Below are 27,655 nucleotides of genomic sequence, written 5' to 3'. Positions count from 1 at the left end.
TCATAGCCTCAACTCGTTGGCCACTTTGGAAGCGATGTTTTTGAAGGCGATGGAAGTACCGGAGATCCTCTTAAAGCGCACACCGTTAAGCGAGAGGCGGGGCAGTTTGCACACCTCCATCTCCCATTGGACCAGAGTGTCCTGGCGGGCGTCACCGTGCACACAGAAGAGCAGGTAGCGCTCACGCTGCTCGTAGTCACAGTTGTTGGCATCCAGAACCCTCCGGATCTCCTTCATCATGTCCGCAGGCTCCATGGATGACGTGGTCTTCATGCTCCAGGTGAAGCGCAGCGGCCGAGGTCTCAGATCCCGAACCTCTTCTTTGGGTTCACCTGAGAAGCTCCTGGAGAGCGGTACCAGACCATGATGTCAGACAAACATAAAACCACCAGAGAATGGCTTCCCTCCAGATGTTTTGCAGCTGTTACCGACCTGCGTACAAACTTGGAGGTGATCTTGCCGATGAGGGAGGTGGAGTTGCCGTGAGGAGGCGTGGCCGTGGAGGCAGTGGCATGCTGCGATAGGCTGGGCGATGTGGGCGGACCATTGTAGGTAGCCGGCCGACGGTCCCGGAGCTGAGCGCCGTGAAAGGTGGAGCGGCTGGAGGAGCGGCGAGGGAAGCGGGCCCGGTCAGGCGTGGTGCTGCTGGAGGCGCTGAAGGCGGACGGCGAAGACGGGGCCTGATGCTGGGAGCTTTGGATGGGCGGGGACACGATGTTACCACGGAGAGAAGGGGAAAAAAACACATTGGAGACGGAAAAACTCACCTCTGATACTCAGCATCGTCATCTATGGGGGGCAGGCTGGACTTCATGGGGTGTCCCGAAGCCGACATGGACTTAACGTGACGGGGACGTGTGGAAGAGGCGGTTGCCCCTGGTGACGGGAAGGGGGATACGGCAGGTACCTCAGGTAGACTGACACACAGACAGATCAGGAGAATTCCAGCTTGTTATTGGTTAAAAACTCCCAGAATGCACCTCACCTGTTGTCCTTCCCGTTGGGAACAGCAGCTGAGTGGCGTTCTGTGCCGGCTCTCTCATAAACATACGTGTGTCTCCGAGTCATGCTCTGCAACAGCAGCAACATGTGATGCAACATGACAGAACAGCCAGTATGAACCTATTAATGAACCTATTAATGAATCCACCGACCCCCGAGGCTGTGGCAGACTTCCTGCGGTCCGGAGCGCCCATCGGCGAAGATGGCTCCTCCTTCTTGCCCGTATCCACGCTGTTGGCATGATGCCTCTCATTGGAGGAGACGGGTGGGGGTATGGAGGGCGCCACTGAGACAGAAAACACACAACACTGATCAAACATGCTGATCCAATTGAAAGACTCAATAACAACAGTGTTGCTGCATTTCCATCACAGTTTGTCACAGAGACGTGCAGTTTTACCACTAAATGCTGTTTAGTGAATATTTATACCAGATAACCAGGTAAACCATGTAGCCAGGTTAGCCAGATAACCAGGTAAACCAGATAAACAGGTAGCCAGATAAACCAGATAACTGGGTTAGCCAGATAACCAGACAAACCAGAGAGGCAGGTAAACCAGATAACCGGGTAAACTAGGCAACCAAGTTAGCCGGATAACCAGGCAAACCAGATAACCATGTTAGCTAGATAGACAAGTAAACCAGATAACCAGGTAAACCAAATAACCAGGTCAGCCAGATTACCAGGTTAGCCAGGTAACCAGGTAAGCCAGATAGACAGGTAAACCAGATAGACAGGTAAACCAGATAACCAGGTTAGCCAGATAGTGATGTTATATTTTTCTCTCAAATATTTGTAAAACGGTTCCATCTACTCCTCTTTGTATCCATAACCATCTTTACCTGAAGTAAACTGGTCAGGTGACCAGGTCATGTACAGGGTGTGTAAATGATGAGAAAAGGCTTTCGTTATACTTCTGCTATACATTTTGATCCTGAAACGTCTAAAAAAAAAACCTGTGATGAGAGCGTAAATCCTTTCTGGTGATATTTGCTTTCATTGCCAGCTTTTTATTGTGATATTTAGATTTTTCGTAACTTGAGAGATAATGGAAACTCAGCTTATTGGCTACTAAGTCAGAGAATCCGTCTTTTGTGTTCGAATGGTGGTGGACTCACCGTGGTCGCTGAAACGTCGCTGCTTCTGCGTGGTGGAAGTGCTGCAAGCGTGCACAGGGGACTGGCTAGAGCCTTCTACGTCGCTAACAGGCCGCGACCTCTGGACCAGGTTATGACGGGATAACAAGTCACTAGACGCTTCGCACTAGAAGGTAGACAAAGCAAAGGATTTAATGACGTTGGAAACCAGGATTCCTGGAAAACTGAAAGAACTTTGTGAACCTCTGCAGATTTCCTCCCCAGCAGCAGATACGTTGCAGTCGCCTCGTTGTATTTCTGACCATCCAGCGCATTCCTTATTTCGTCCTCAGAAAATCCCATCGTTCCCATCAGCTCTAGTTGGTCAGAAAACACACAAACACACAGCTCAATAAACGGACAAGCAGAAACCAACAAACGATATAATGATGAGACGGCCACCTCACTCACTGTGTGCTTCCTAACACGGCGATGCTAATGTGAAAGCAACCCAACCAGCTTGAATCGCAGTTCAACCGCACACTGCGGAGATGTTAAACTGAGATTCAGACTAAAACACAGAGAAACCATCCCTCCTCGCAGAGACATGATTACTGACAGATCTGGACTTCAGAGGAATCAGTCATTTCAAGTATCTCCAAACCTGAACGGAGGTGGCGGAACTTTCTACCAGATTGATAAGGAAGATGTGGGAATTCAACCCCCAACCTTCTATTTACTTGACAAGCCGCTCTACCACCTTATCCATTATCCTGCACAGCTAAGCTTTCACATCTCAAATTGCCGTGAAAGACACAAATTCACAACAAAAAGCCTGTAATATGGTTTAACTTAACATGCATGTTAAAATGAAGTTTATGACTCTGAAAACAGGATCAGAAAGACTTTTACAGACGAGGTTGGATGGACTGGTTTTTAAGTCCATCTGGGAAAACAGAAGCTGATTTTAGTATCTAAGGTTCCACTTTATTCATATAATCTTTATTTTTAAGCGGTAGTCAGCATTGTTATTTTAGCATGCTAGCATATTAATGTTCTTCAGAAATTTGGTTGTAATTCCAGTAACCTTCTTCCTGCTTAACCTCCTGTTCCTTTCTGAACTCCTGGAGAAAGCTGTTCACCTCTCCTTTCATGACCTTGTTTAAGTTCCAGGAGAAAGCCGCTTTACCGCATTGAAAATCACCAACCACTTCCTAATGGCTGCTGCCATCAATCTCTCACACCAGACTCGCTTCTCTTCTATGTTCTATGGGTCTATGTTCGGATATCTACAATATGACCCACTTCTACCAGTAACACGCTTAGAAGTCAGAAACAGAAACCAGCTGTGAATCCAGTTCTACCAAAAGGATCTGCTCCATGTCTGACCAATGCGTTTGAGGTCATTGAAGTCTTGTTGAGGTTCAGCGTACGGCTTCAGCTCGTCTCCATCGTAGCCGGCATTCATCCATCGGTCCGTCATGATTTGCTGAGAGACAAAGAGGAAGCAACAGCTTTAAATAAACCAAATTATTTTATCTTTTTATATGTAAATCTGCTCTGTGAATCTCATCTGGTTTCAAGTGTTGATGCAATTGTTTCACACAGTTTAAGACCAGAATTTTGGAACCTTTTTCATGCTATGGATCAACGTTTCTGGTACAAAATGGTCAGCGGCTTTTTTGGGTGTCCGAATATCTGTTGAATATCAAACATCAAACCAACTTTACCTCGGTAACTCTGACGCCCTGCAGCCCTTCAGGTGCCTCTTGAGGCCCTAACAGCTGGAACACTGAGAGACTGACTAACAGCTGGAACACTGAGACTGACTAACAGCTGGAACACTGAGAGACTGACTAACAGCTGGAACACTGAGAGACTGACTAACAACTGGAACACTGAGACTGACTAACAGCTGGAACACAGAGACTGACTAACAGCTGGAACACAGACTGACTAACAGCTGGAACACTGAGAGACTAACTAACAGCTGGAACACTGAGAGACTAACTAACAGCTGGAACACAGACTGACTAACAGCTGGAACACAGACTGACTAACAGCTGGAACACAGACTGACTAACAGCTGGAACACAGACTGACTAACAGCTGGAACACAGACTGACTAACAACTGGAACACTGAGACTGACTAACAACTGGAACACTGAGACTGACTAACAACTGGAACACTGAGACTGACTAACAACTGGAACACAGAGACTGACTAACAACTGGAACACTGAGAGACTGACTAACAACTGGAACACTGAGAGACTGACTAACAGCTGGAACACAGAGACTGACTAACAGCTGGAACACAGAGACTGACTAACAGCTGGAACACAGAGACTGACTAACAGCTGGAACACAGAGACTGACTAACAGCTGGAACACTGAGAGACTGACTAACAACTGGAACACTGAGAGACTGACTAACAACTGGAACACTGAGACTGACTAACAGCTGGAACACTGAGACTGACTAACAGCTGGAACACTGAGACTGACTAACAGCTGGAACACTGAGACTGACTAACAGCTGGAACACTGAGACTGACTAACAGCTGGAACACTGAGAGACTGACTAACAGCTGGAACACTGAGAGACTGACTAACAGCTGGAACACTGAGAGACTGACTAACAGCTGGAACACAGAGACTGACTAACAGCTGGAACACAGAGACTGACTAACAACTGGAACACTGAGACTGACTAACAGCTGGAACACAGAGACTGACTAACAACTGGAACACAGAGACTGACTAACAGCTGGAACACTGAGACTGACTAACAGCTGGAACACTGAGAGACTGACTAACAGCTGGAACACTGAGAGACTGACTAACAACTGGAACACAGACTGACTAACAACTGGAACACTGAGAGACTGACTAACAGCTGGAACACAGACTGACTAACAACTGGAACACTGAGAGACTGACTAACAACCGGAACACTGAGAGACTGACTAACAACCGGAACACTGAGACTGACTAACAACCGGAACACAGACTGACTAACAGCTGGAACACTGAGACTGACTAACAGCTGGAACACTGAGAGACTGACTAACAGCTGGAAACTGAGACTGACTAACAGCTGGAAACTGAGACTGACTAACAGCTGGAACACTGAGAGACTGACTAACAACTGGAACACTGATACTGACTAACAACCGGAATACTGATACTGACTAACAGCCGGAACACTGAGAGACTGACTAACAGCTGGAACACTGAGAGACTGACTAACAGCTGGAACACTGAGAGACTGACTAACAACTGGAACACTGAGACTGACTAACAGCTGGAACACTGAGACTGACTAACAGCTGGAACACTGAGACTGACTAACAACTGGAACACTGAGAGACTAACTAACAGCTGGAACACTGAGAGACTAACTAACAGCTGGAACACTGAGAGACTGACTAACAGCTGGAACACTGAGAGACTAACTAACAGCTGGAACACTGAGAGACTGACTAACAGCTGGAACACTGAGAGACTGACTAACAGCTGGAACACTGAGACTGACTAACAGCTGGAACACTGAGAGACTAACTAACAGCTGGAACACTGAGAGACTGACTAACAGCTGGAACACTGAGAGACTGACTAACAGCTGGAACACTGAGAGACTGACTAACAGCTGGAACACTGAGAGACTGACTAACAGCTGGAACACTGAGAGACTGACTAACAGCTGGAACACTGAGAGACTGACTAACAGCTGGAACACTGAGAGACTGACTAACAGCTGGAACACTGAGAGACTGACTAACAGCTGGAACACTGAGAGACTGACGAACAACTGGAACACTGAGAGACTGATTTATTTCAGGGCTGAACTTTGCAGACTGCTGCGTCCTGAAGAGGCAGCAGTTTTACCTGCAAGCTGCCTCGTTTTCCCGGGTTCAGGACCAGCAGCTTCTTCAGCAGGTTTTCACAGTCGGTCGACATGTAGAAGGGAATCCGGTACTTTCCTCTGAGAACACGCTCCCTCAGTTCCTGCACACATGTTCATGTCGTACACGTAAGAGACGAAACTTCTGCAGCAGCTGATGAAGAAAACATCACGTGTGAGCTGTGGAGGTGGAGAACCGCTTTCTCATCAAGACCAGATACTGAATACTGGACCGGGTTCCAGAAGATTCTCATCCAGATGGATACAGGTCTGGATGCAGGTCTGGAGGGTCCAGATGGATACAGGTCTGGATGCAGGTCTGGAGGGTCCAGATGGATGCAGGTCTGGAGGGTCCAGATGGATGCAGGTCTGGATGCAGGTCTGGAGGGTCCAGATGGATGCAGGTCTGGAGGGTCCAGATGGATGCAGGTCTGGAGGGTCCAGATGGATGCAGGTCTGGATGCAGGTCTGGAGGGTCCAGATGGATGCAGGTCTGGAGGGTCCAGATGGATGCAGGTCTGGAGGGTCCAGATGGATGCAGGTCTGGAGGGTCCAGATGGATGCAGGTCTGGAGGGTCCAGATGGATGCAGGTCTGGATGCAGGTCTGGAGGGTCCAGATGGATGCAGGTCTGGATGCAGGTCTGGAGGGTCCAGATGGATACAGGTCTGGATGCAGGTCTGGAGGGTCCAGATGGATGCAGGTCTGGAGGGTCCAGATGGATGCAGGTCTGGAGGGTCCAGATGGATGCAGGTCTGGAGGGTCCAGATGGATGCAGGTCTGGAGGGTCCAGATGGATACAGGTCTGGATGCAGGTCTGGAGGGTCCAGATGGATGCAGGTCTGGAGGGTCCAGATGGATGCAGGTCTGGAGGGTCCAGATGGATACAGGTCTGGATGCAGGTCTGGAGGGTCCAGATGGATACAGGTCTGGATGCAGGTCTGGAGGGTCCAGATGGATGCAGGTCTGGATGCAGGTCTGGAGGGTCCAGATGGATGCAGGTCTGGAGGGTCCAGATGGATACAGGTCTGGAGGGTCCAGATGGATACAGGTCTGGAGGGTCCAGATGGATACAGGTCTGGAGGGTCCAGATGGATACAGGTCTGGATGCAGGTCTGGAGGGTCCAGATGGATACAGGTCTGGATGCAGGTCTGGAGGGTCCAGATGGATGCAGGTCTGGATGCAGGTCTGGAGGGTCCAGATGGATACAGGTCTGGATGCAGGTCTGGAGGGTCCAGATGGATGCAGGTCTGGAGGGTCCAGATGGATACAGGTCTGGATGCAGGTCTGGAGGGTCCAGATGGATACAGGTCTGGATGCAGGTCTGGAGGGTCCAGATGGATGCAGGTCTGGATGCAGGTCTGGAGGGTCCAGATGGATGCAGGTCTGGAGGGTCCAGATGGATACAGGTCTGGATGCAGGTCTGGAGGGTGCAGATGGACAGAAGTCTGGTTCAGGTCTGGAATAATTGGGGAGTGAGATGGTAGGACCCTTTGCGGTGGTCTCTGAAAACCAGTCCAGGTTCCTGCCATGGTCTCCATCCTATCATGCAGAAAGACCTGCAGGATCTCTGGTTGCTATGGAAATACAAGGATAGACCTGTTGGTGGACCACCACCATCTCCTGACCTCCACTCTTCTCAGAAGCGATGGAAGACCAAGAGGAGGATCTATGGGGACAGCAGACCTTCTGGTCCCCTCACCAGATCCAGACAGCAGCCTTCCATGAACTTCTAGGTTCAGTGATGTGAGAGATGGTTTCCATGGTAACATGGTTTTTATTTGCTGTCTAGAAAACATTTTCAGTTCTTCACTGATGGTTTAATGTGAAACATCTATCTGCATGTGAGGAAGAAATGTTCTCATCCATGTGGAGAAAACGTTTTTCTGCCGTCTGACCTTCAGGTTCTGTCCGTCGAAGGGCAACGATCCACTGACCAGCGTGTAGAGAATCACTCCCAGACTCCAGACGTCCACTTCCGGCCCGTCATACTTCTTCCCCTGCAGGGCGACACAACCACATGACCCTGAAGGTCACAGCACTTCTTTCATTTACATCACAAATAAGTCTAATGTGTCCTCAGAAACCTCAGTGGGATTTAACACTGCAGCTTCCCAGGTTTCAGGACTGACCAGAAGCAACCGCAGGAATAAACATGTTTACATCAGGAATAAACATGTTTACAGAAGAAATAAACATGTTTACAGCAGAAATGAATATGTTTACAGCAGAAATAAACATGTTTACAGAAGAAATGAACATGTTTAAAGCAGAAATGAACATGTTTACTGCAGGAATAATCATTTTTACAGCAGAAATAAACATGTTTACAGAAGAAATGAACATGTTTAAAGCAGAAATAAACATGTTTACAGCAGAAATAAACATGTTTAAAGCGGGAATAAACATGTTTACAGCCTGGTACAAAAACATTTAAGGTTTAACAGGTCAGTTTTTTTATTTTTACGAACTCATCTGGATAGATGTTTTTTCATGACCAGTTTCAAGAAGGCAGAGGGTATCACAACCGCAGCTTTTAGCCAGCTAACAGTGCTTCTTAGCTTTAGTCCACCTACCTCTGTAAGATGGTTACTTCTGGTTAGTTACGTGCGGGTTAGCTCGGTTAGCGTTCTTAGCTGCAGGCAGGTCAGGCTCCGCCCATCTTTTAACTACAGTGTATACATGTCAAAGTGTTTCATTGTGTTTGTGGGAACAGGTGGTTTTAGTGAAGTTTACCTGGAAGAGCTCGGGAGCAGCGTAAGGAGGAGAACCGCAGAACGTGTCCAGCTTACTGCCCAACGTGAACTCGTTACTGAAGCCAAAATCTGCTAATTTAATGTTCATGTCAGTGTCCAGCAGCAAGTTTTCTGCCTGAGGAGGAAACAGACATTACATGTGACAGACAGCTCCATTTCAGACTCCTAAATGTTTCACTTGAGAGTATTTTACAAAGCGTTGGGCGGAGACCTACTCAGCCCCGCGGAGACCTACTTATCCCTATGGGGACCCAAGCAAGACCTAGGGTAACCTACTCATCCCTACAGAGCCCTACGTGGACCAACAGAGACCTACTTAGCCCTACGAAGCTCCATGCGACCCTACGGAGTCCTACAGAGACCTACTCAGCCCCTACGGAGACCTACTCAGCCCTACGGAGACCTACTCAGCCCTACGGAGACCAACAGAGACCTACTTAGCCCTACGGAGACCCACGCAGTCCTACGGAGACCTACAGAGACCCAAGCAAGACCTACGGAGACCCACGCAGCCCTACGGAGACCTACGGAGAAGTACTTAACCCTACGGAGACCCACACAGTCCTTCGGAGACCCACACAGTCCTACAGAGACCCAAGAAAGACCTACGGAGACCCACGCAGACCAACAGAGACACACGCAGACCTATAAAGCTCCATGCAGCCCTATGGAGACCTACAGAGACCTACTCAGCCCCTACAGAGACCTATTTAGCCCTACAGAGACCTATTTAGCCCTACAGAGACCAATGCAGTCCTAAGGAGACCTATGGACACCTATGGAGACCCACGCAGCCCAACAGAGACACACGCAGTCCTACGGAGACAAACGCAGCCCTACGGAGACAAACGCAGCCCTACGGAGACAAACGCAGCCCTACGGAGACAAACGCAGCCCTACGGAGACCTACTGAGACCTACTCAGCCCCCTAGAGACCTACTCAGCTCTTTGGAGACATACAGAGACCTACTCAGGCCTATGGAGTCCCACAGAGACCTACTCAGGCCTATGGAGTCCCACAGAGACCTGCTAAGGCCTTCGGAGACCCACATAGATCTACTCAGCCCTACAAAGCCCTACGGAGAAAAAAGCAGCCCTACGGAGACAAACGCAGCCCTATGGAGACCTACAGAGACCTACTCAGCCCCACAGAGACCTACATAGCCCTACGGTAACCTACTCAGCCCTACGGAGACAAACGCAGCCCTACAGAGACCTACAGAGACCTACTCAGCCCCACAGAGACCTACATAGCCCTACGGTAACCTACTCAGCCCTACGGAGACAAACGCAGCCCTACAGAGACCTACAGAGACCTACTCAGCCCTATGGAGACAAACGCAGCCCTACAGAGACCTACAGAGACCTACTCAGCCCCACGGAGACCTACTCAGCTCTATGGAGACCTACAGAGACCTACTCTGCCCCATGGAGACCTACTCAATCCCACGGAGACCTACTCAGCTCTACGGAGACCTACAGAGACCTACTCAACCCCACGGAGACCTACTTATCCCTACGGAGACCCAAGCAAGACCTATGGAGACCTACTCAGCCCTTTGGAGACCCACATAGACCTACTCAACCCTACGGAGACCTACTCAGCCCTACGGAGACCTACTTATCCCTACAGAGACCCACGCAGTCCTACTGAGACCTATGGAGACCCAAGCAAGACCCATGGAGACCCACGCAGCCCAACAGAGACACACGCAGCCCTACGAGACCTACTCAGCCCTACGGAGACCCACAGAGACCTACTCAGCCATATGGAGACCCAAGCAAGACCTACAGAGACCTACTCAGCCCTACGGAGCTCCGCACAGCCGTAAGGAGGAAACGCAGCCCTACGGAGACCTACTCAGCCCTACGGAGTCCCACAGAGACCTACTCAGCCCTGTGGAGACACACACAGCCCTATGAAGACCTACAGAGACCTACTCAGCCCCACAGAGACCTACTCAGCCCACGGAGACCTACAGAGTCCTACTCTGCCGCACGGAGACCTACTCAGCTCTATGGAGACCTACAGAGTCCTACTCAGCCCCACGGAGACCTACTCAGACCTACAGAGACCTATTTAGCTCTATGGAGACCTACTCAGCCCCACGGAGACCTACTCAGCTCTACGGAGACCTACAGAGACCTACTCAACCCCACGGAGACCTACTTATCCCTACGGAGACCCACGCAAGACCTATGGAGACCTACTCAGCCCTACGGAGCCCTACGGAGCCCTACGGAGACCAACTTAGCCCTACGGAGACCCACACAGTCCTACAGAGACCTATTCAGCCCTACGGAGCCAAACGCAGCCATACAGAGACGTACAGAGACCTACTCAGCCCCTATGGAGACCTACAGAGACCTATTCAGCCCTACGGAGACCTACTCAGCCCTACAGAGACCCAAGCAAGACCTATGGAGACCTACTCAGCCCTTTGGAGACCCACATAGACCTACTCAGCCCTACGGAGCCCTACTTAGCCCTACAGAGACCCACGCAGTCCTACGAGACCTACTCAGCCCTACGGAGACCCACAGAGACCTACTCAGCCCTATGGAGACCTACGGAGACCCATGGAGATCTACTCAGCCCTACTGTGACCTACTGAGACCTACTTGGTCCTATGGAGACCTACGGAGACCCACGCAGGACTACGGAGACCTACTCAGCCTTAAGGTAACCTACTCAGCCTAACGGATACCCACGGAGACTTACTCAGCCCTACAGAGACCCAAGCAAGACCAACAGAGACACACGCAGTCCTACGGAGACCTACTCAGCCCTACGGAGACCCACGCAGCCCTATAGAGACCCAAACAGTCCTATGGAGACCTATAGAGACCCAAGCAAGACCTACAGAGATCCACGCAGACCTAAGGAGCTCCATGCAGACGTACGGAGACCCATGCAGCCCTAGGGAGACAAACGCAGCCCTAGGCAGCCCAATGGAGACCCACGCAGCCCGACAGAGACTCTTGCAGTCCTACGCAGACCTAGGCAGACTCACGCAGACTCACGCAGCCCTACAGAGATCCACATAGACCTACGGAGACCTCCAGAGCCCTATGCAGATCCATGAAAAACTACTCAACCCTACGGAGACCTGTGATATCAGCAAGGCAAGCTGATATTTTCAGTGAAACGTTGTCTTGTCCGGTGGGAAGGAATTTACTGACAGAAACCTAAACCAAGCAGCAACTCAACACAGCCAATCACAGTGTCAGGACACATGACATCATCCATAGCAACGGGGTCAACTCCGGCCCTTCTCTGGGTTGCTAAGTAAAAGTTGTGTTCAGCAGGTGTGTGAAGAGGTTTGAAAAGGAAGCTCTCAGCTAAAAACCTGTAGTGCAGTTTAGGAGTCTCCGTGGTGGTGAAAATACCAGACTTCAACGTCGCCGGACAGAAAAGGCTGGACGCTGCTGCCATCAGATTTAAGGGACAGATGAAGAAATTTGATTACCTTGAGGTCTCTGTGAACGATCCTCCTCTGGTGACAGTACTCCACCGCTGACACAATCTGCAGAAACACAGAATCAGCATCACCCTGCAGTCGACCGTTAGTTTTCTCAGAGAATTAGGAGGTGCAGCTCAAAGTCTGACAACTGAAAACAATTAGTTCACATGAAAGAGGTCCATCTGCAATTAACACCCATTTACCCAGACACCAAGTCCATTTCCAATGGAGCAACTTCTATTTACACAAACTACTTTGTCTGCCATCTTTATTGCTCTCTTCAGTCTTCATTTTTCCAGTTTCAGCCAGATGGAGGAACGGACTTCGGCCCCAGAGGAACGGACTTCGGCCCCAGAGGAACTGATGGAGAATTCATCTCTCACAGAAGGTTCCATTTCATCCGTTCTACAGAAACACAGAGAACCTGGACAGACAGACACGACTCACCTGCCGGAATTTGACCCGAGCTTCCTTCTCCTTCATACGTCCATGAGCTACCAGATAGTCAAAGACTTCACCTGGGAAGCAGACAGACAGGTCAGCAAACCTTCCAGTTCTCATTCACAGGCTGCTGTCACTATAATAATGACCATAATAATCTGTCTGATGAGGGAACATGCGGAGGTCGGGTTCTTACCTCCGCTGGCGTACTCCATCACCAGGTAGAGAGCCTTCTCTGTTTCAATGACCTCAAACAGCTTAACTGGAAGAGCAGAACATTCATTAGGACAAAGTAATTCTGTTAAAAAACCAGCAGAACTACCGGATGGTCCTGATAGACTTACCGATGTTCGGGTGGTTCAGTATCTTCATCACACCGACTTCCCGGAAGAGCTGAAGCAACAACAAAGTGAAACTTAAACATATTTCAGACACCACAGACATCAGACCGACGTCCTGGACGTGTCTCGGTATGGATCGGAGAGGCCGACGTCCTGGACGTGTCTCGGTATGGATCGGAGAGGCCGACGTCCTGGACGTGTCTCGGTATGGATCGGAGAGGCCGACGTCCTGGACGTGTCTCGGTATGGATCGGAGAGGCCGACGTCCTGGACGTGTCTCGGTATGGATCGGAGAGGCCGACGTCCTGGACGTGTCTCGGTATGGATCGGAGAGGCCGACGTCCTGGACATGTCTCAATATGGATCGGAGAGGCCGACGTCCTGGACATGTCTCAATATGGATCGGAGAGGCCGACGTCCTGGACGTGTCTCGGTACGGAGAGGCCGACGTCCTGGACGTGTCTCAATATGGATCGGAGAGGCCGACGTCCTGGACGTGTCTCAATATGGATCGGAGAGGCCGACGTCCTGGACGTGTCTCGGTATGGATCGGAGAGGCCGACGTCCTGGACGTGTCTCGGTATGGATCGGAGAGGCCGACGTCCTGGACGTGTCTCAATATGGATCGGAGAGGCCGACGTCCTGGACGTGTCTCAATATGGATCGGAGAGGCCGACGTCCTGGACGTGTCTCAATATGGATCGGAGAGGCCGACGTCCTGGACGTGTCTCAATATGGATCGGAGAGGCCGACGTCCTGGACGTGTCTCAATATGGATCGGAGAGGCCGACGTCCTGGACGTGTCTCGGTATGGATCGGAGAGGCCGACGTCCTGGACGTGTCTCGGTATGGATCGGAGAGGCCGACGTCCTGGACGTGTCTCAATATGGATCGGAGAGGCCGACGTCCTGGACGTGTCTCGGTATGGATCGGAGAGGCCGACGTCCTGGACGTGTCTCAATATGGATCGGAGAGGCCGACGTCCTGGACGTGTCTCAATATGGATCGGAGAGGCCGACGTCCTGGACGTGTCTCAATATGGATCGGAGAGGCCGACGTCCTGGACGTGTCTCAATATGGATCGGAGAGGCCGACGTCCTGGACGTGTCTCGGTATGGATCGGAGAGGCCGACGTCCTGGACGTGTCTCGGTATGGATCGGAGAGGCCGACGTCCTGGACGTGTCTCGGTATGGATCGGAGAGGCCGACGTCCTGGACGTGTCTCGGTATGGATCGGAGAGGCCGACGTCCTGGACGTGTCTCGGTATGGATCGGAGAGGCCGACGTCCTGGACGTGTCTCGGTATGGATCGGAGAGGCCGACGTCCTGGACGTGTCTCGGTATGGATCGGAGAGGCCGACGTCCTGGACGTGTCTCGGTATGGATCGGAGAGGCCGACGTCCTGGACGTGTCTCGGTATGGATCGGAGAGGCCGACGTCCTGGACGTGTCTCGGTATGGAGAGGCCGACGTCCTGGACGTGTCTCGGTATGGAGAGGCCGACGTCCTGGACGTGTCTCGGTATGGAGAGGCCGACGTCCTGGACGTGTCTCGGTATGGAGAGGCCGACGTCCTGGACGTGTCTCGGTATGGAGAGGCCGACGTCCTGGACGTGTCTCGGTATGGAGAGGCCGACGTCCTGGATGTGTCTCGTACAGATCGGAGAGAAAAACCCGATGAGTTAAATGTGTCTAAATTTATTCCATGGTTTTCGTCTGAAAAAGCCGTTGTTGCAGAAAGTGGAGCAATGCCTCTGGAAACCACCGGGGGGCAGTGTTGAGTTGGAGAACTGACACTGACCAGCGAAAGGAACAAACCAGAGAAGAAGAGGAACAGGAAGGAGAAGATGCACAAGCCACCAAATAAAGAGTTTTCTTCTTCTGGTGTTTCTGGACGGTTGTAAACAACTTTATTGCGAAGATTTCGCGCTACCAACCGCTGTCGGAACTCAGCACTGCCCCCTGGTGGATGAACTGCAACGTAAAAGACACAATGAAGCATGAGGACGTAGAAGACGTCAGATCTACGTCTGTCAGGGAGCAGGAAGGGAGTGTTGGAGGGATCAGGTGGAGGGTTTGTACCTTCTGCAGGCTGGTCGGGTTCAGCTGAGTTTTATCGATGATCTTGATGGCAACCTGCATGGAGGAGAAGAAAACATCATGCTTTAGTTATCAGCATCATATACGCTGATGTTCATGCCAGGGATGCAGCTCCAACGACCTTGTTAAGCTTGTTGCTTCTGACAGTGACTTCCTGTTGGATTGTTGGTAAATTCACATCTCTGACATCACAGAACCGCAGACTGCGATGAGAAAACCTCTCCACATTTCCATCTTCCTCTCCCCTCCTCTTCATCTCTTCATGTGCTCCCGTTCTTTTCCTACACTCAACCAAACCGTCCTTCTCCAGACAGACGCAGCAGCTGATTGGATGTTTCTTGCGTCTCCTTTTAGAAATGGATCCTAAAATAAGTTCAAGGTCTGACGGCATCCTCCAAGCTGGCGACCCGGCTGAAAGCTGCTGACGTCAACCTCATCAATAATTCATCCTGTAGATCATGATGTCACACGATGGCCCACTTTCAGCCAGTTTAAATTAAATTAAATGAAAAATAAGGCTGCACAGTGGCACAGTGGTTAGCACTGTGGCCTCACAGCAAGAAGGTCACTGGTTCAATCCCTGAAGGCTTTCTTTTTGATGTTCAGCAGCTTTTTCAGGTCACTGGTGATCCAGGGTTTGTTATTGGGGAAGCACCTCACTGTTCTTGTTGGGACGAAGCTGTCCACACAGAAGTTTATGTAATCTGTCACACACTCAGTTATGGCGTTGATGTCGTCTCCATGAGGTTCACAGAGGACGTTCCAGTCTGTAGCCTGTGGTGGAAAATACTCTGGTCTTGAGAAGTTGTAATACATCTAAGAGTCAACTGTCTTCTTACAATGAACATTTTATTATAAACTAATACAAGCACACGCTGGAGCTTGGAGAGAGAACGCTCTCTGCAGATGCTGAAGTAACACCCGATTATAAACCATGCTTAACTCCTCCTAGTTGCTGGGCACACCACAGAAAACAATCATTCTCTCCTCCGAAGCTAAACTGAGCTCACTAAGCATCAATCACTCACTATATTACTTTATTACCTTTAACCTTTAGACAACTGGTCAACCAAGCAGCTGACAAAAACAGATGCCCTGCAGGAAACTCTTCCTGTCTCAGACTTTGTCTGCACATTCCAGACAAGGATCATATGACTTAAAGAAAGCTTTGTGCATAGACACAAAACACAGCAGGATCACAGCAAATCAATGCATATATGTCTAATACTTAATACAAACCAAAACCCATAATAATTTCTCCAACACTCTCCCTCCTCTTGGTCCTACAGGACCAACAATAAGAAGAGAAATTGTTATCAGAACGCAAAAATACATACAGAAGACAACATTCTCAAAACATCAGGAGCCTCATGCCTGTCGGGTTTTAAAAGAATCTTTCAGAAATTACAATAGTGAGGAGCTATTTACTTCAGCTTCAAAATCTGAGTCTAACAATAAATGTAAGAAAAGTGGAAACAAATCATTCCTCTTAGGGGGTGACAGAGGTGTAGTGAAGACACTGTTGGCGTTCTGGTGGGACTTGGCATGTCACAGTCGCAGTGGAGCACTTCTTTCACCTCTCACTGATCTTGCTTGAGAGCGAAGGCTGGTCTTCAGGCGTGAGAGTAGACTATCTCACTTACCCACGCAACCACAGGGATTATTCTGCCCTTTGTTGGGTGGTGCGTTATTCTTCTGTAATTTCAGACTGAAGAGCTTCAGGAGGTTCAAGCAATCTGTAGTGCCAAGCAGCTCACTCTGCGACCTTTACCGCTGTCTGGGTCGTCAGGAAAACCTGAAATGGCCTAAACCATCGATGTTGGTTCCAGCGCTGATGTTTAAAGCTTCTTATCAGGACAAAATCTCCCGGCTGAAGTGAATAGAGCTGCGTAGATGCTGATCCATGAAGGGCAGCTTTCACCTGTGTGCAAATGCCTGAAAAGGGTTCTTATGAGGTTAGGACAGTATGTTACAACATTACTTTCACACAGAGCTGTGTCTGAACAGGCAGTCTTGGAAGGAACCATGCCCACTTGGGTGAGGGTCCTGCAAAAAGAATCACAAAAAGGCCCATGTTTCCATGTTACGCATGCGCATGTACATCAGAACCAGAAAAAGTACTTTTGGTCCAAGGAAGACCTGAAAAGAGAGCCAGAAGGAAATTTCCCCGTCTGCAACCTGTGGGAGGAAAACATTCAGGAAAATGGCATCCAGAAAGTCATTCATAAGAGAGCGCCAAAACGTGGACTTGTTTTCAGCTAAAGAGTAAGCTCAAGTAACGAGAACTGAGACGGGAGAGCTGCAGCCTCCACCGTGTCACAGTCAGAGCAAACAGCATCAAAAGGAAAATCAAGTCAGGGTCAACTAGAGGTCGGTCAGGGGCCAGGCCTGGGGGGTGCAGAAGATAGTCAGGTTCAGCTAAACAGTCATGGAGTAAATCATGAACAATACAAAGCAACAGTTAGGGCCACTCAGTTATCTGGTAGGTAAGCATTCAAAGGAACCAAATTCATTAAATTAATTATTGCAAAGTTCCTATCAGGTAGTCTCATCTTAACAAACAACCAGAAAAAAATCCTCTAGTACTGCATAGCAGGACATGTGTCAAACTGGACTCCCAGCAGTCTGACCAACACTTATCCATGCTGGAATTTCCTTTGATTTACTGCTCGTGTTGTTTATGTCATGTCTGCTAAATGACAGAAGCAGAACCAAACTGAAGAATCTCTGCATATATTAAATAAAGCTCATTCAGAACTGTTGATTTAATCAGTAATGTAGTCTAGTTTAGTCTCATGGTTTACTCTGGTTTGTCTCTCTCAGACTCCAACAGACCCATTCAGGAGCAACACACACAAAACTGAGATCATAATAAGACTGGCTTTCTATTCCAAATATATTGTAAACATAAGCATAAGCATAAAGCAACAAGATGTAAAACCATCTTTAACAGCTGGACTTCAGGTACTGAACAGCCAGAGACCTTCAGGTCATAATAAAGCTGTTTGTTTTCTATCTACATTTGAACTAAAGCAGCATTTAGAAACAAACTTCTAATACTGATGGCAAAACTGTTTTCATCTACAACAACACGACACACACATGTACGTGCACACACTCACAGCAGCACTTCTTCCTTAATGATTTTAACGCAAACGTGTGTAACAGAAAAGGCCAAGGCTAACGGTTTAGCATAGTTAGCTTAACTTTGGAAGTATCAATACTGTTCAAAATAATCTGCCTCATATTCATGTTATTTTGAGGACATACAGGGCTTAAATGACTTGTTTGTTTACTTATTAAGCGTGTTAACTAAGAGACTGGTCTATTTACTGGCAGCCATTGCAAGAGTTGGTTCTACTCTTTAAACAAAAGTCATCTGATGTGTATTTTAACCGCTGAGCATATCTGCTTTAATTCAAAATAATGAATTCAGATTAGGGATAAAACACCAGTTGTCAGCAAATAAAACACGGAGATTGTTGTACCTGTGTTGCATTCACTGAAGTCGGGAAATTACAAAGCTACCTTCTTATTTAATGTCATATAGCGGCTTATTTTTTTCTTTTGACATCTATTCTGTCTCAAACATTAAAAACTTAGTATTCATCACTTTTTTTTTTTTTTAAATCTATTTTCCTATAAGGCACAGCGTGCCAGAAGTTAACTTGTCTGTATGAACTGTTCAGCTTCCCTGCAGCAGAGCAGAGATGTCTGTGTCATTGTTCAGTTGCAGAAGTCTGCAGGAGTGCAAAATTTTATGCATGCTCATAAATGTAGTTAAAGCTAAGCAGAAACAGTGAGTAAATGTTTGGTTGTAGGGCCTCATTCCTTGGCCTGGTCTTGTGGATAATCATTCAGTTCGTATCACTCGATCTGCTCAGGAGTCAGACGCGCCACAGCCACCATGCTCCCCACCAATCAGCATACAATCAGAAATTCATGCCAGGAAGTGCCCGACACATGTTCATCAAAGCTTCCTGGTAGATAAATCAGATTCATATGTGTAATTAATTAAGAGTAACATGTAAAGGATCAGAGAGTAGGCAAAAGTTCCAGGAAGCAGATCCAGGTTTTCCACAGAGAACTGAGTGAACCCAACAGTCTTTCTGACAGAATCAGGGTGCAGCTTATTCCAGAAAACATCATCTGACTCTGTAGTCGGGGTGGGACTTGTGCTGCCTGCCGGCCACATCCGTTAGTCTTTTACTTCCAGAAAATCCCACAACTGAAACACAATCTGAGGACAAGGAGGATCCATCACCTTCAGAGGTCAAAGGTGAAAATCCAGCTCACATGTCCACCATAGGAGCCATATCCACACTGTTCACAGTCACAACCAACAGTGCTCTGCCAGACCCTCTGGTTCTGGGATCTCCAGGCCATCAGCAGCGGCCGGGTCCATGCAGTCACATCTGCATATCAGGTCCTGCTCCAGGACTCAGAGCTGACACAGAGGGGAGGTGGAATGATGCTGTAGGTTGTAGGGACCGTTTCTGCTCCATTCTCCTGACTGACCACATGTGTGACACCCAGAACTCTGCAGTGACCCGGATCAAGAACTCACTCTCCCCCAGCCCCTCCTCTGAATCCCCTTCAGGCAGGATAGACAATTTTAGGACCCTGTGGACCAAGCTGCATGCTGACAAGGGTTTAGAAGGGAACGCTGCAATGTGTCCAACACCATACAGCAGACGAGCTTTTGAGACTGAACCATTTGGTCATGTGGTGCATTTTCTTCTCCAGTAAGGGGAAAATAAAGATCATAGCCTCATAATTATAATAGTTTTCTTCTGAATCCTGTGGCAAACATATTATGTGGACCAGGTTCTGTGCTGTGAACATCATGTAACTTGAATATTACATTGTAATTGTGTGTGTGAGACTATATTATCAGTGGATTCATAACTCAGTTCTCTCCTGGGAAAGCTGAACATGATCTTGCTAAGAAGATACACTTGTTCTGAGAACTTCTCTTCTCGCCGTTAGCTCACATTTAGCTAAAGTGAATTTATTGCAAGGGAAATTTACTCTAGCAAAGTTACGTTGGTTCACCATTCCTATATTAAGGTCAAGAATTTTCTTTTTTACCTAACATTATGCTGAGTTTCAGCATCCTTCAGCTGCATTATTTATTTCCAGTTTATCTAGATTTATTTAGACATGCTAGGCATAAATTAATAATTGCAGTAGTAAAGGAATAAAAATCACCTTATGAATGTCTGAAAGGGAACAGACAGAAACCTAAGCTTATTGCCTACACAATGTACAGTAATTTAACATAGTAAGTTCCTAATACTATAAATCAAATCTCTCACATTTCTGATTTTTCATTCTTAATATGTTGTTGCTCTTTAAAATGTTCTCAGGTGATAATAAAGAATGCTTTTCCTCAGGAAAAGGTTCCACATTCATACAGGGAGTGGCTTTTATGCTCTTATAAAAGCTTTAGGAAGAAAAGCACAAGCAGCTATTTTACACAGGATTTATATGTTTTTTTCTGCCTAACATGCTATGACATCATCTCCTTCAGTGAGCAGAAGGCCTTTAATAAACACACTCTTTTCCTCACTTCCCTCTCTCATACATTTTTTTTTGTTGTTTTTTTTTTCCTTACTGCAGTAAATTAGATTTTACACAAACAATTCACTTCAACAGTTGGATGAATGCATGTGAATGGGTCGTGCCCCCACGTTTGTCTACCCCCACACAAGCTTCTAGGCTCTCCTGCGAGAGTCCAGTGTGGCTTCACAAGACGTGGTTTTAATTCTCCACACAATCAATCCAATCAAGTTTAACACAGGAAATTTTACACAACCACCCCAGTTTCCCCTCACATGAAGACAGAGATTTCAACTTCTTAATGGTGCTGTACATCAACCTCCTACTGCAAAGGAACTAGTTCTGTTTGCAGCGGATGTACACAGAGGGTCAATCCCACACCTTTGTAGAATTATCAGGCAAAATTCTCAATGTCTCCAGAAACCAGCCCACACAGTTTCTTCTCTGTTCCTCCTCACTCAAGATGGCTTTCCTCTCAGTTTTCTAACTCAAGGTTGGCCTGGTCTTGCTTCTCAAGCTCACAGGACTTACTGACTAATTTACTGGTCTCGGTCTTGTAACTCACAAGATTTACTGGTCTGGTCTTGCTACGTCTAGCTCACAGCACTTACGACTTGCTCTTGTAACTCACGATTTTTAACTTAAACTTTAACCTAAACTTAACTTAAACTCACAGGATTTTATTTATGACGTCAACCTGATCTCGTCTTAAGTTATTTCTCTTATCCCTTGAGTTATTTCGATGAGGAGGTGAGGAGGAGAATCCCTGTCACAATGAGAATAATAAAGACAATTGACCACAAAACAGAAAAATATTGTGATTATTAAGATATTGATTATTAATTTGTGATAAATTTCTAGTAATGTTTGACTCCAGTTTGAGTCTGAAAATGAATGTAAATTTAGAATAACACTTCTCACCATTGTCTTTTCACACTGGTTCAGAAGGAGTCCTGGCGTAGTCGACCACGGGTGGGAGAAAGACATCCTGTCCTCTGAAATTCTCTAATTGAGGTTCTTAGGCTGAATCTGTGGATTCAGGTGGCCAACCCGTCTATCCCCAACCTGGGCGGACTGACGCAGGATCCCGGACGAGCCCCCAAAAACTGTGGTGGAAAATACTCTGGTCTTGAGAAGTTGTAATACATCTAAGAGTCAACTGTCTTCTTACAATGAACATTTTATCATAAACTAATACAAGCACACGCTGGAGCTTGGAGAGAGAACGCTCTCTGCAGATGCTGAAGTAACACCCGATTATAAACCATGCTTAACTCCTCCTAGTTGCTGGGCACACCACAGAAAACAATCATTCTCTCCTCCGAAGCTAAACTGAGCTCACTAAGCATCAATCACTCACTATATTACTTTATTACCTTTAACCTTTAGACAACTGGTCAACCAAGCAGCTGACAAAAACAGATGCCCTGCAGGAAACTCTTCCTGTCTCAGACTTTGTCTGCACATTCCAGACAAGGATCATATGACTTAAAGAAAGCTTTGTGCATAGACACAAAACACAGCAGGATCACAGCAAATCAATGCATATATGTCTAATACTTAATACAAACCAAAACCCATAATAATTTCTCCAACAAGCCTCAAAGCCTCCTCTAAGAGCATCTTCAGCTTCAGCAGACCAGATTTTGATAGTCTTTGTGATGACTGGTTGCTGCTGAACGATGGGCTTGTAGGTGGAGGTGAGAAGAACCAGATTATGGTCAGATCTTCCTAAAGGAGGCAGGGCAGAACAACTGGATCCATTATTCATATTTGCATAAAATAAGTCCAAGATCTTATTTTCTCTGGTGGAGCAGCTGACAAACTGCTGGAATGTTGGTAGAGTTGCAGAGAGGGAGACATTGTTGAAGTCTCCGGAGATCGCCATGAATGAGTTTGGATGCTGTGTTTGTAGCCGAGCAACGACGGAGCTGATGACGTCACAGGCTGTGTCTGGTGCGGTACCAGGTATTATATAAACCGCTACCAGAATAACACAGATAAACTCTCTGGGTAAATAATATGGATGGAAGCCCACAGCTAACAGTTCCATGTCCCTTGTGCATATCTTCTCCTTGACAGTAACATGTCCAGGATGACACCAACGCTGGTTAACCAGCACTGCAATTCCACCACCCTTTAGCTTTCCGCTGTGTTGTCTACTGCGGTCTGCATGGACCGTTTTAAAGCCCGGTACAGACACATTACAGTCAGGGATGTGTTCATGCAGCCATGTCTCGGTGAAGCACATAGTACTGCACTCTGTATTCTTTCTGAGACCTTGTTAGCATCTCGAGCTTGATTGTTTTGTTAGCTAACGATCTCACATTACCCATGATGACGGTCAGGAGAAATGGTTTAAATCATCGCTTTCTTCGCTCTCTGACTCCCGCTCTGCATCCTCTTCTCTTTCTTTTCAACTCCATCAGGATTTGATGCGTTGTTTCGCTGATAATCCTGATTTGGGAGAGGTTAATTAGTTGATCCTGATTGTAAACAAGTCTTTCGTTGCCATGGAGACTCATCATAACAAGTCTTGAAAGAGTGAAAATATGCAGAAAAATCTTCCTTCCAGCACACCCTCCGAACCGGCATGAAATCCTCAGAAAAAAAATACTTAATTGAGCTCATATCTATGTGAGAAGATTCTACTTTTAAAAGAATCAAGATAGCAAGTCAGAGCAACTACAGTTTGCTGCCAAGAGACGGTGCAATCTAGAATCTAGAATGGAATAGATGCAGCCAGTTTCACCCAGTTTCTGGCAGATGTAGCCATCTACGTAACAAGATGAAGGATCTTCAAAGAGGTCTGGCGATATGTTTCAGAACTGATTTAGAAGATGTCCTATTGATCAGGTCCTCCCTGAAGCACCAGGTCATACCTCCTTCCTTCCTCATGCTGATGCTCAGCCTGATCGTCATCATGTCTACATGCTCGCAGGATTTGTCTTGTCCACCAACAACATGGCTTATCACTTAAAGTGTTTTCTACATTCATTTATGTTGTTCAACCTTCTTTACTTCAGTCTGCTGGAACTTAACCCTGACAGTGTTCTCACCTCCCGGCCCGTCAGGACGTGTCGGGCCAGTTTGACCTTGGCAAAGTTCCCCTTTCCGATGGTCTTCAGCAGCCGGTAGTGGCCGACATGCGGCTGTTCGTCTGTGATGGTGGCGATGGAGCTGCGACATGGCGGTGCACTGTGATGGCTGGAGGATTTGGTGGGTGGGCCTTGATGCTCCGAGACGCTGTCTGAAGATTTTGTCTGAAAGAAGATGAACAGATTAAAACTGGTCCACACAAAGTCTGACAGGTTTTATTCAGTCTGACATGTTTAAAACACAAAGCTGATATTTCAGTGTTTTCCTCCTGAACGTTTCCTGCTCGGGGAAAGACGGGGGTCAGGAAGTCCCATCATGAACCTGCTGGTGCAGGTTTCTACAGGCCGTAGTTGGCTGGCTGGCAGCTGTCTAAGAAGCACAGGTGACTGAAACCAGTTTGGCAGCATCTGAACCAGTTCTACTGTAACAGCGACTGGAACACAACACGTCTTCCAGAGACCTGCATGGAAACCAGCTCCCGGATCAGAGAAAGGGAACGAGACGAGGGCGGCGGGGGATTCTGGGTTCATCCGGTCCTAGGTGGATCAGATCAGAACCATCCGTTGCTCCAGACATGCTGGTTGTGTTTACCCACAATGCATCCTGTCCTGTCCGTTTCCTGTATCTGGTCCAGGAGACCTGCGTTTGCATGCGATCCGAGTCACTTGTTTGATCCGAGTCAGAATTCGTTTGCGTGCTGACATAAGGCCCAAACGAAGCAGCTTTCCCAGCAGAAAGACCAGGATTCGGATCAGAACAGCTGCTGTGAACGCAGCCTCGCGTTTAATAAAGCTGGTGGCTAAATGCTAGCATCTTCGCATGGCGTTTATTAGCTTTTAGTGCAGACCATCATCTTATGAAGTGGTTTCAGTGGTAACCATCCAGGTGACGACATGGAAGGACAGACTGTTGCAAAGTTGCTTTAAAAAGTCTAAAATAAGCCTCGTGCTTAAAATTTAACACCTCTTTGGGCTTAAAATGGTGTTAAATATGATCAAATATGGCTTAACGAAAGTTAAACTAGGACATTGTCCCTTTAAAGTCCCAGATGATTAATTATCAAGTGAAATGTAAAGTTGGAGGTTCAGGGACCTGCTAAACTGCTCTGGTGATGTAAGAGTGACTTCCAGAAAAGCGATGCTGACACACCAGCATGTTCCTCAAAGCCCATCCTGCAGTGTATTTCAGGAAAAATCAATATGAAACACACAGCAGGAGACAGAAGTACTGAAAGCTCTGCGGAGCGACAAGGACACGACCAGGCAGCTTGTTGTAGCTGGGAAAAGGTCTACAACAGGCTGCATTCAGCTGGGATACAGGACGCGCCTGCGGGACCCGCCTCACCACAACTCAACTGCTGCATGGCTAGCAGATGTCATGGCTAAAGGCTTTCTCTTCACTGGCTATCCTCCGGATCCGATCAGCTTGTCGCTGCCTATCTGCCCTCCACCGAAAGGACCCTCACTGACACCCACTGCCAACATCCATCCTCTCGGACCTCCTGACACCACCCGAATTCACGGCAACTCCGAAACAAGTAGGACACCTTCACTTCCCTGAGAATTATTCCATCATTTCCATTACTCATACATCTATCTTTGCAGAGAACCCCGCCTTCGGGTCTTTCCGGAACCATCCCTTCAGTTCACCAAATAAACCATTTTCACATTCTCCAGATTGCTTAATCGTGCATGTGGGTCCAACATCTTCACACCATGACAGAACGCTCAAGCCACTCTGACCCAGCAGAAGCAATACGGAGAACTCTCTCAGAACAACACTCCAGAATTCAGTCTCATGAGACCGCTTTACAGACCCTTGGTGAACAGCAGAACGCAACTCGCCAACGTCTGGAACAGATTACACATCTTCTGCAGAACCTCCAAACTCCTCCACCTCAACCTGTTGCTCATCCTGAGGTATCTGTCACACCCTTGGTTTCTCCACCCCCCCGCGACATTGCCATTCCCACTCCCACTCCTGAGAAGTTTTCTGGTGAGTTGGGCCGTGTTGGTGGGTTTTTGTTACAATGCTCACTTGTGTTTAATCGGGCCCCGCATTCCTTCCCTTCTGATGATGCAAAGATTTCTTACATTCTGGGATTGTTGACTGGCAAGGCATTAAAATGGGCAGAGAGCCGTTTCCAGGCGTATCAAGATTTTGGATGTTCATTTCAGGAATTTATTCATGAATTCAAAGCCACGTTTGATCTGGTAACGGATAAATCGGCTTTAACAAGTGGTTTGTGGAAGCTACGACAGGGACAGCGCCCGGTGGCTGAATTTGCTATCGAATTTCGCACCCTAGCCGCGGCTTCTTCCTGGAACACAACAGCCTTGAAGAGTGCATTTTTTCATGCCTTAAATGATCTGATAAAGGATGAACTGATTGTGCTAGATGAACCTGATTCCTTGGATGATCTTATCAGTCTAGCAGTTAAGATGGACAACAGACAGAGAGAAGAGTAAAGACAGAATGAGGCGAAATGGGTCAGGTAAATCACCTAGCAGATCCCTTTCTGTGTCTATGCAACCCCAGCCCACTGTGAGTTCATCCTGTACGGAACCTGAAACCATGCAGCTTGGCAGAACTCGCCTTTCCCCAGAAGAGCGACAGAGGCGTATAGAGGCAAAGTTGTGCATTTATTGTGGCAACTCAGGACACTTTATTGCTGCTTGTCCAAAGAGGTTAAACTGGTGAGTCCTCCTGTTGCCGCAGGAGTTCAGGAGGACAAGAATCTCCCTGCGAAATCTCACCGTTTCTGTTTACCTGCAAATCTCCTGATCCACCATAAATCTGTTTCTCTCAGTGCCCTAATTGACTCCGGTTGTGAGCGCACAGTTATTGACCAGACTTTTGTTCTGCAACATAATGTTGAGACCGAGCCACTGCCATCTCCCCTTAAGGTCGCAGCTCTCGATGGCCGTCCCCTCCCTCACATCACTCATAGAACAAAGCCCCTCCATCTTGTGTCCGGCAACCATCATGAATCCATTTCCTTTTACGTTTTTTCCACTTCATCTTCGCCCATTGTGTTAGGTTTCGATTGGCTGGAGAAACACAATCCACACATTAATTGGTCTGACCAGCGGGTGGAATCCTGGTCCGCTTTTTGTCACTCTTCTTGTCTTCAGTCAGCCATTCTTCCCTCTTCCTTGTCTATGGATAATGTGGAGGAGCATCCTGACCTCTCTGGAGTACCTGAGGAATACGCAGACCTCAGGCAGGTGTTCAGTAAGAGCAAAGCTCTTTCCCTACCACCACACCGGCCTTATGACTGTGCCATAGACATTCTTGCCGGAGCTCCTCTGCCGTCTAGCCGACTCTACAACATTTCTCGTCCAGAAAGGGCCTCACTGGAGCAATACATCAAGGATTCCTTAGCTGCTGGAATAATCCGCCATTCTTCATCTCCTCTTGGAGCAGGGTTTTTCTTCGTGCCCAAAAAGGATGGAACACTTAGACCGTGCATCGATTACAGGGGTTTGAATCAGATTACAGTGAAGAATAAGTATCCCCTTCCTCTAATTACATCTGCTTTTGAACAGGTTCATGGCGCTACTGTTTTTTCTAAACTGGACCTTCGAAATGCATATCACCTTACCCGTATTCGACAAGGGGATGAATGGAAAACCGCCTTCAAGACCGATTGGCCATTTTGAGTATCTAGTGATGCCTTTTGGACTCTGCAACGCACCCGCTGTGTTCCAAGCCCTCGTTAACGACGTCCTCCGTGACTTTCTGAATGTATTTGTGTTTGTCTATCTAGATGACATTTTGATCTACTCTAAGACCCTCAGTGAACACAAGCACCATGTTCGTCAAGTCCTGCAACGCCTTTTGGAGAATCGGCTCTTTGTGAAAGCTGAGAAATGTGAATTTCATCTATCCTCTGTGACTTTCCTTG

The 27,655-nt window shown here is 47.8% G+C and overlaps 1 protein-coding gene across 1 annotated transcript; it reads right to left on the bottom strand.

Annotated features, from left to right (window-relative positions):
* Positions 1-26,732, bottom strand: mark1 (MAP/microtubule affinity-regulating kinase 1; the record flags this gene model as incomplete). Its single annotated transcript, XM_079264286.1, has 18 exons — positions 1-343; positions 433-693; positions 768-917; positions 986-1,071; positions 1,155-1,288; positions 2,122-2,266; positions 2,344-2,456; positions 3,469-3,568; positions 5,972-6,091; positions 7,886-7,987; positions 8,724-8,858; positions 12,214-12,270; positions 12,655-12,725; positions 12,845-12,910; positions 12,993-13,041; positions 15,070-15,123; positions 23,709-23,912; positions 26,598-26,732. The coding sequence occupies 18 exons, from the start codon at positions 26,730-26,732 to the stop codon at positions 1-3; spliced, it is 2,325 nt and encodes a 774-aa protein (XP_079120412.1).
* Between the last annotated feature and the right edge of the window lie 923 nt (positions 26,733-27,655).

Source organism: Telmatherina bonti (genome assembly GCF_933228915.1).
Source record: "Telmatherina bonti genome assembly, chromosome: 3".
NCBI lineage: Eukaryota > Metazoa > Chordata > Actinopteri > Atheriniformes > Telmatherinidae > Telmatherina > Telmatherina bonti.
Note: the sequence above shows the minus strand (reverse complement) of the source record. Positions and strands in the feature narration are given on the sequence as shown.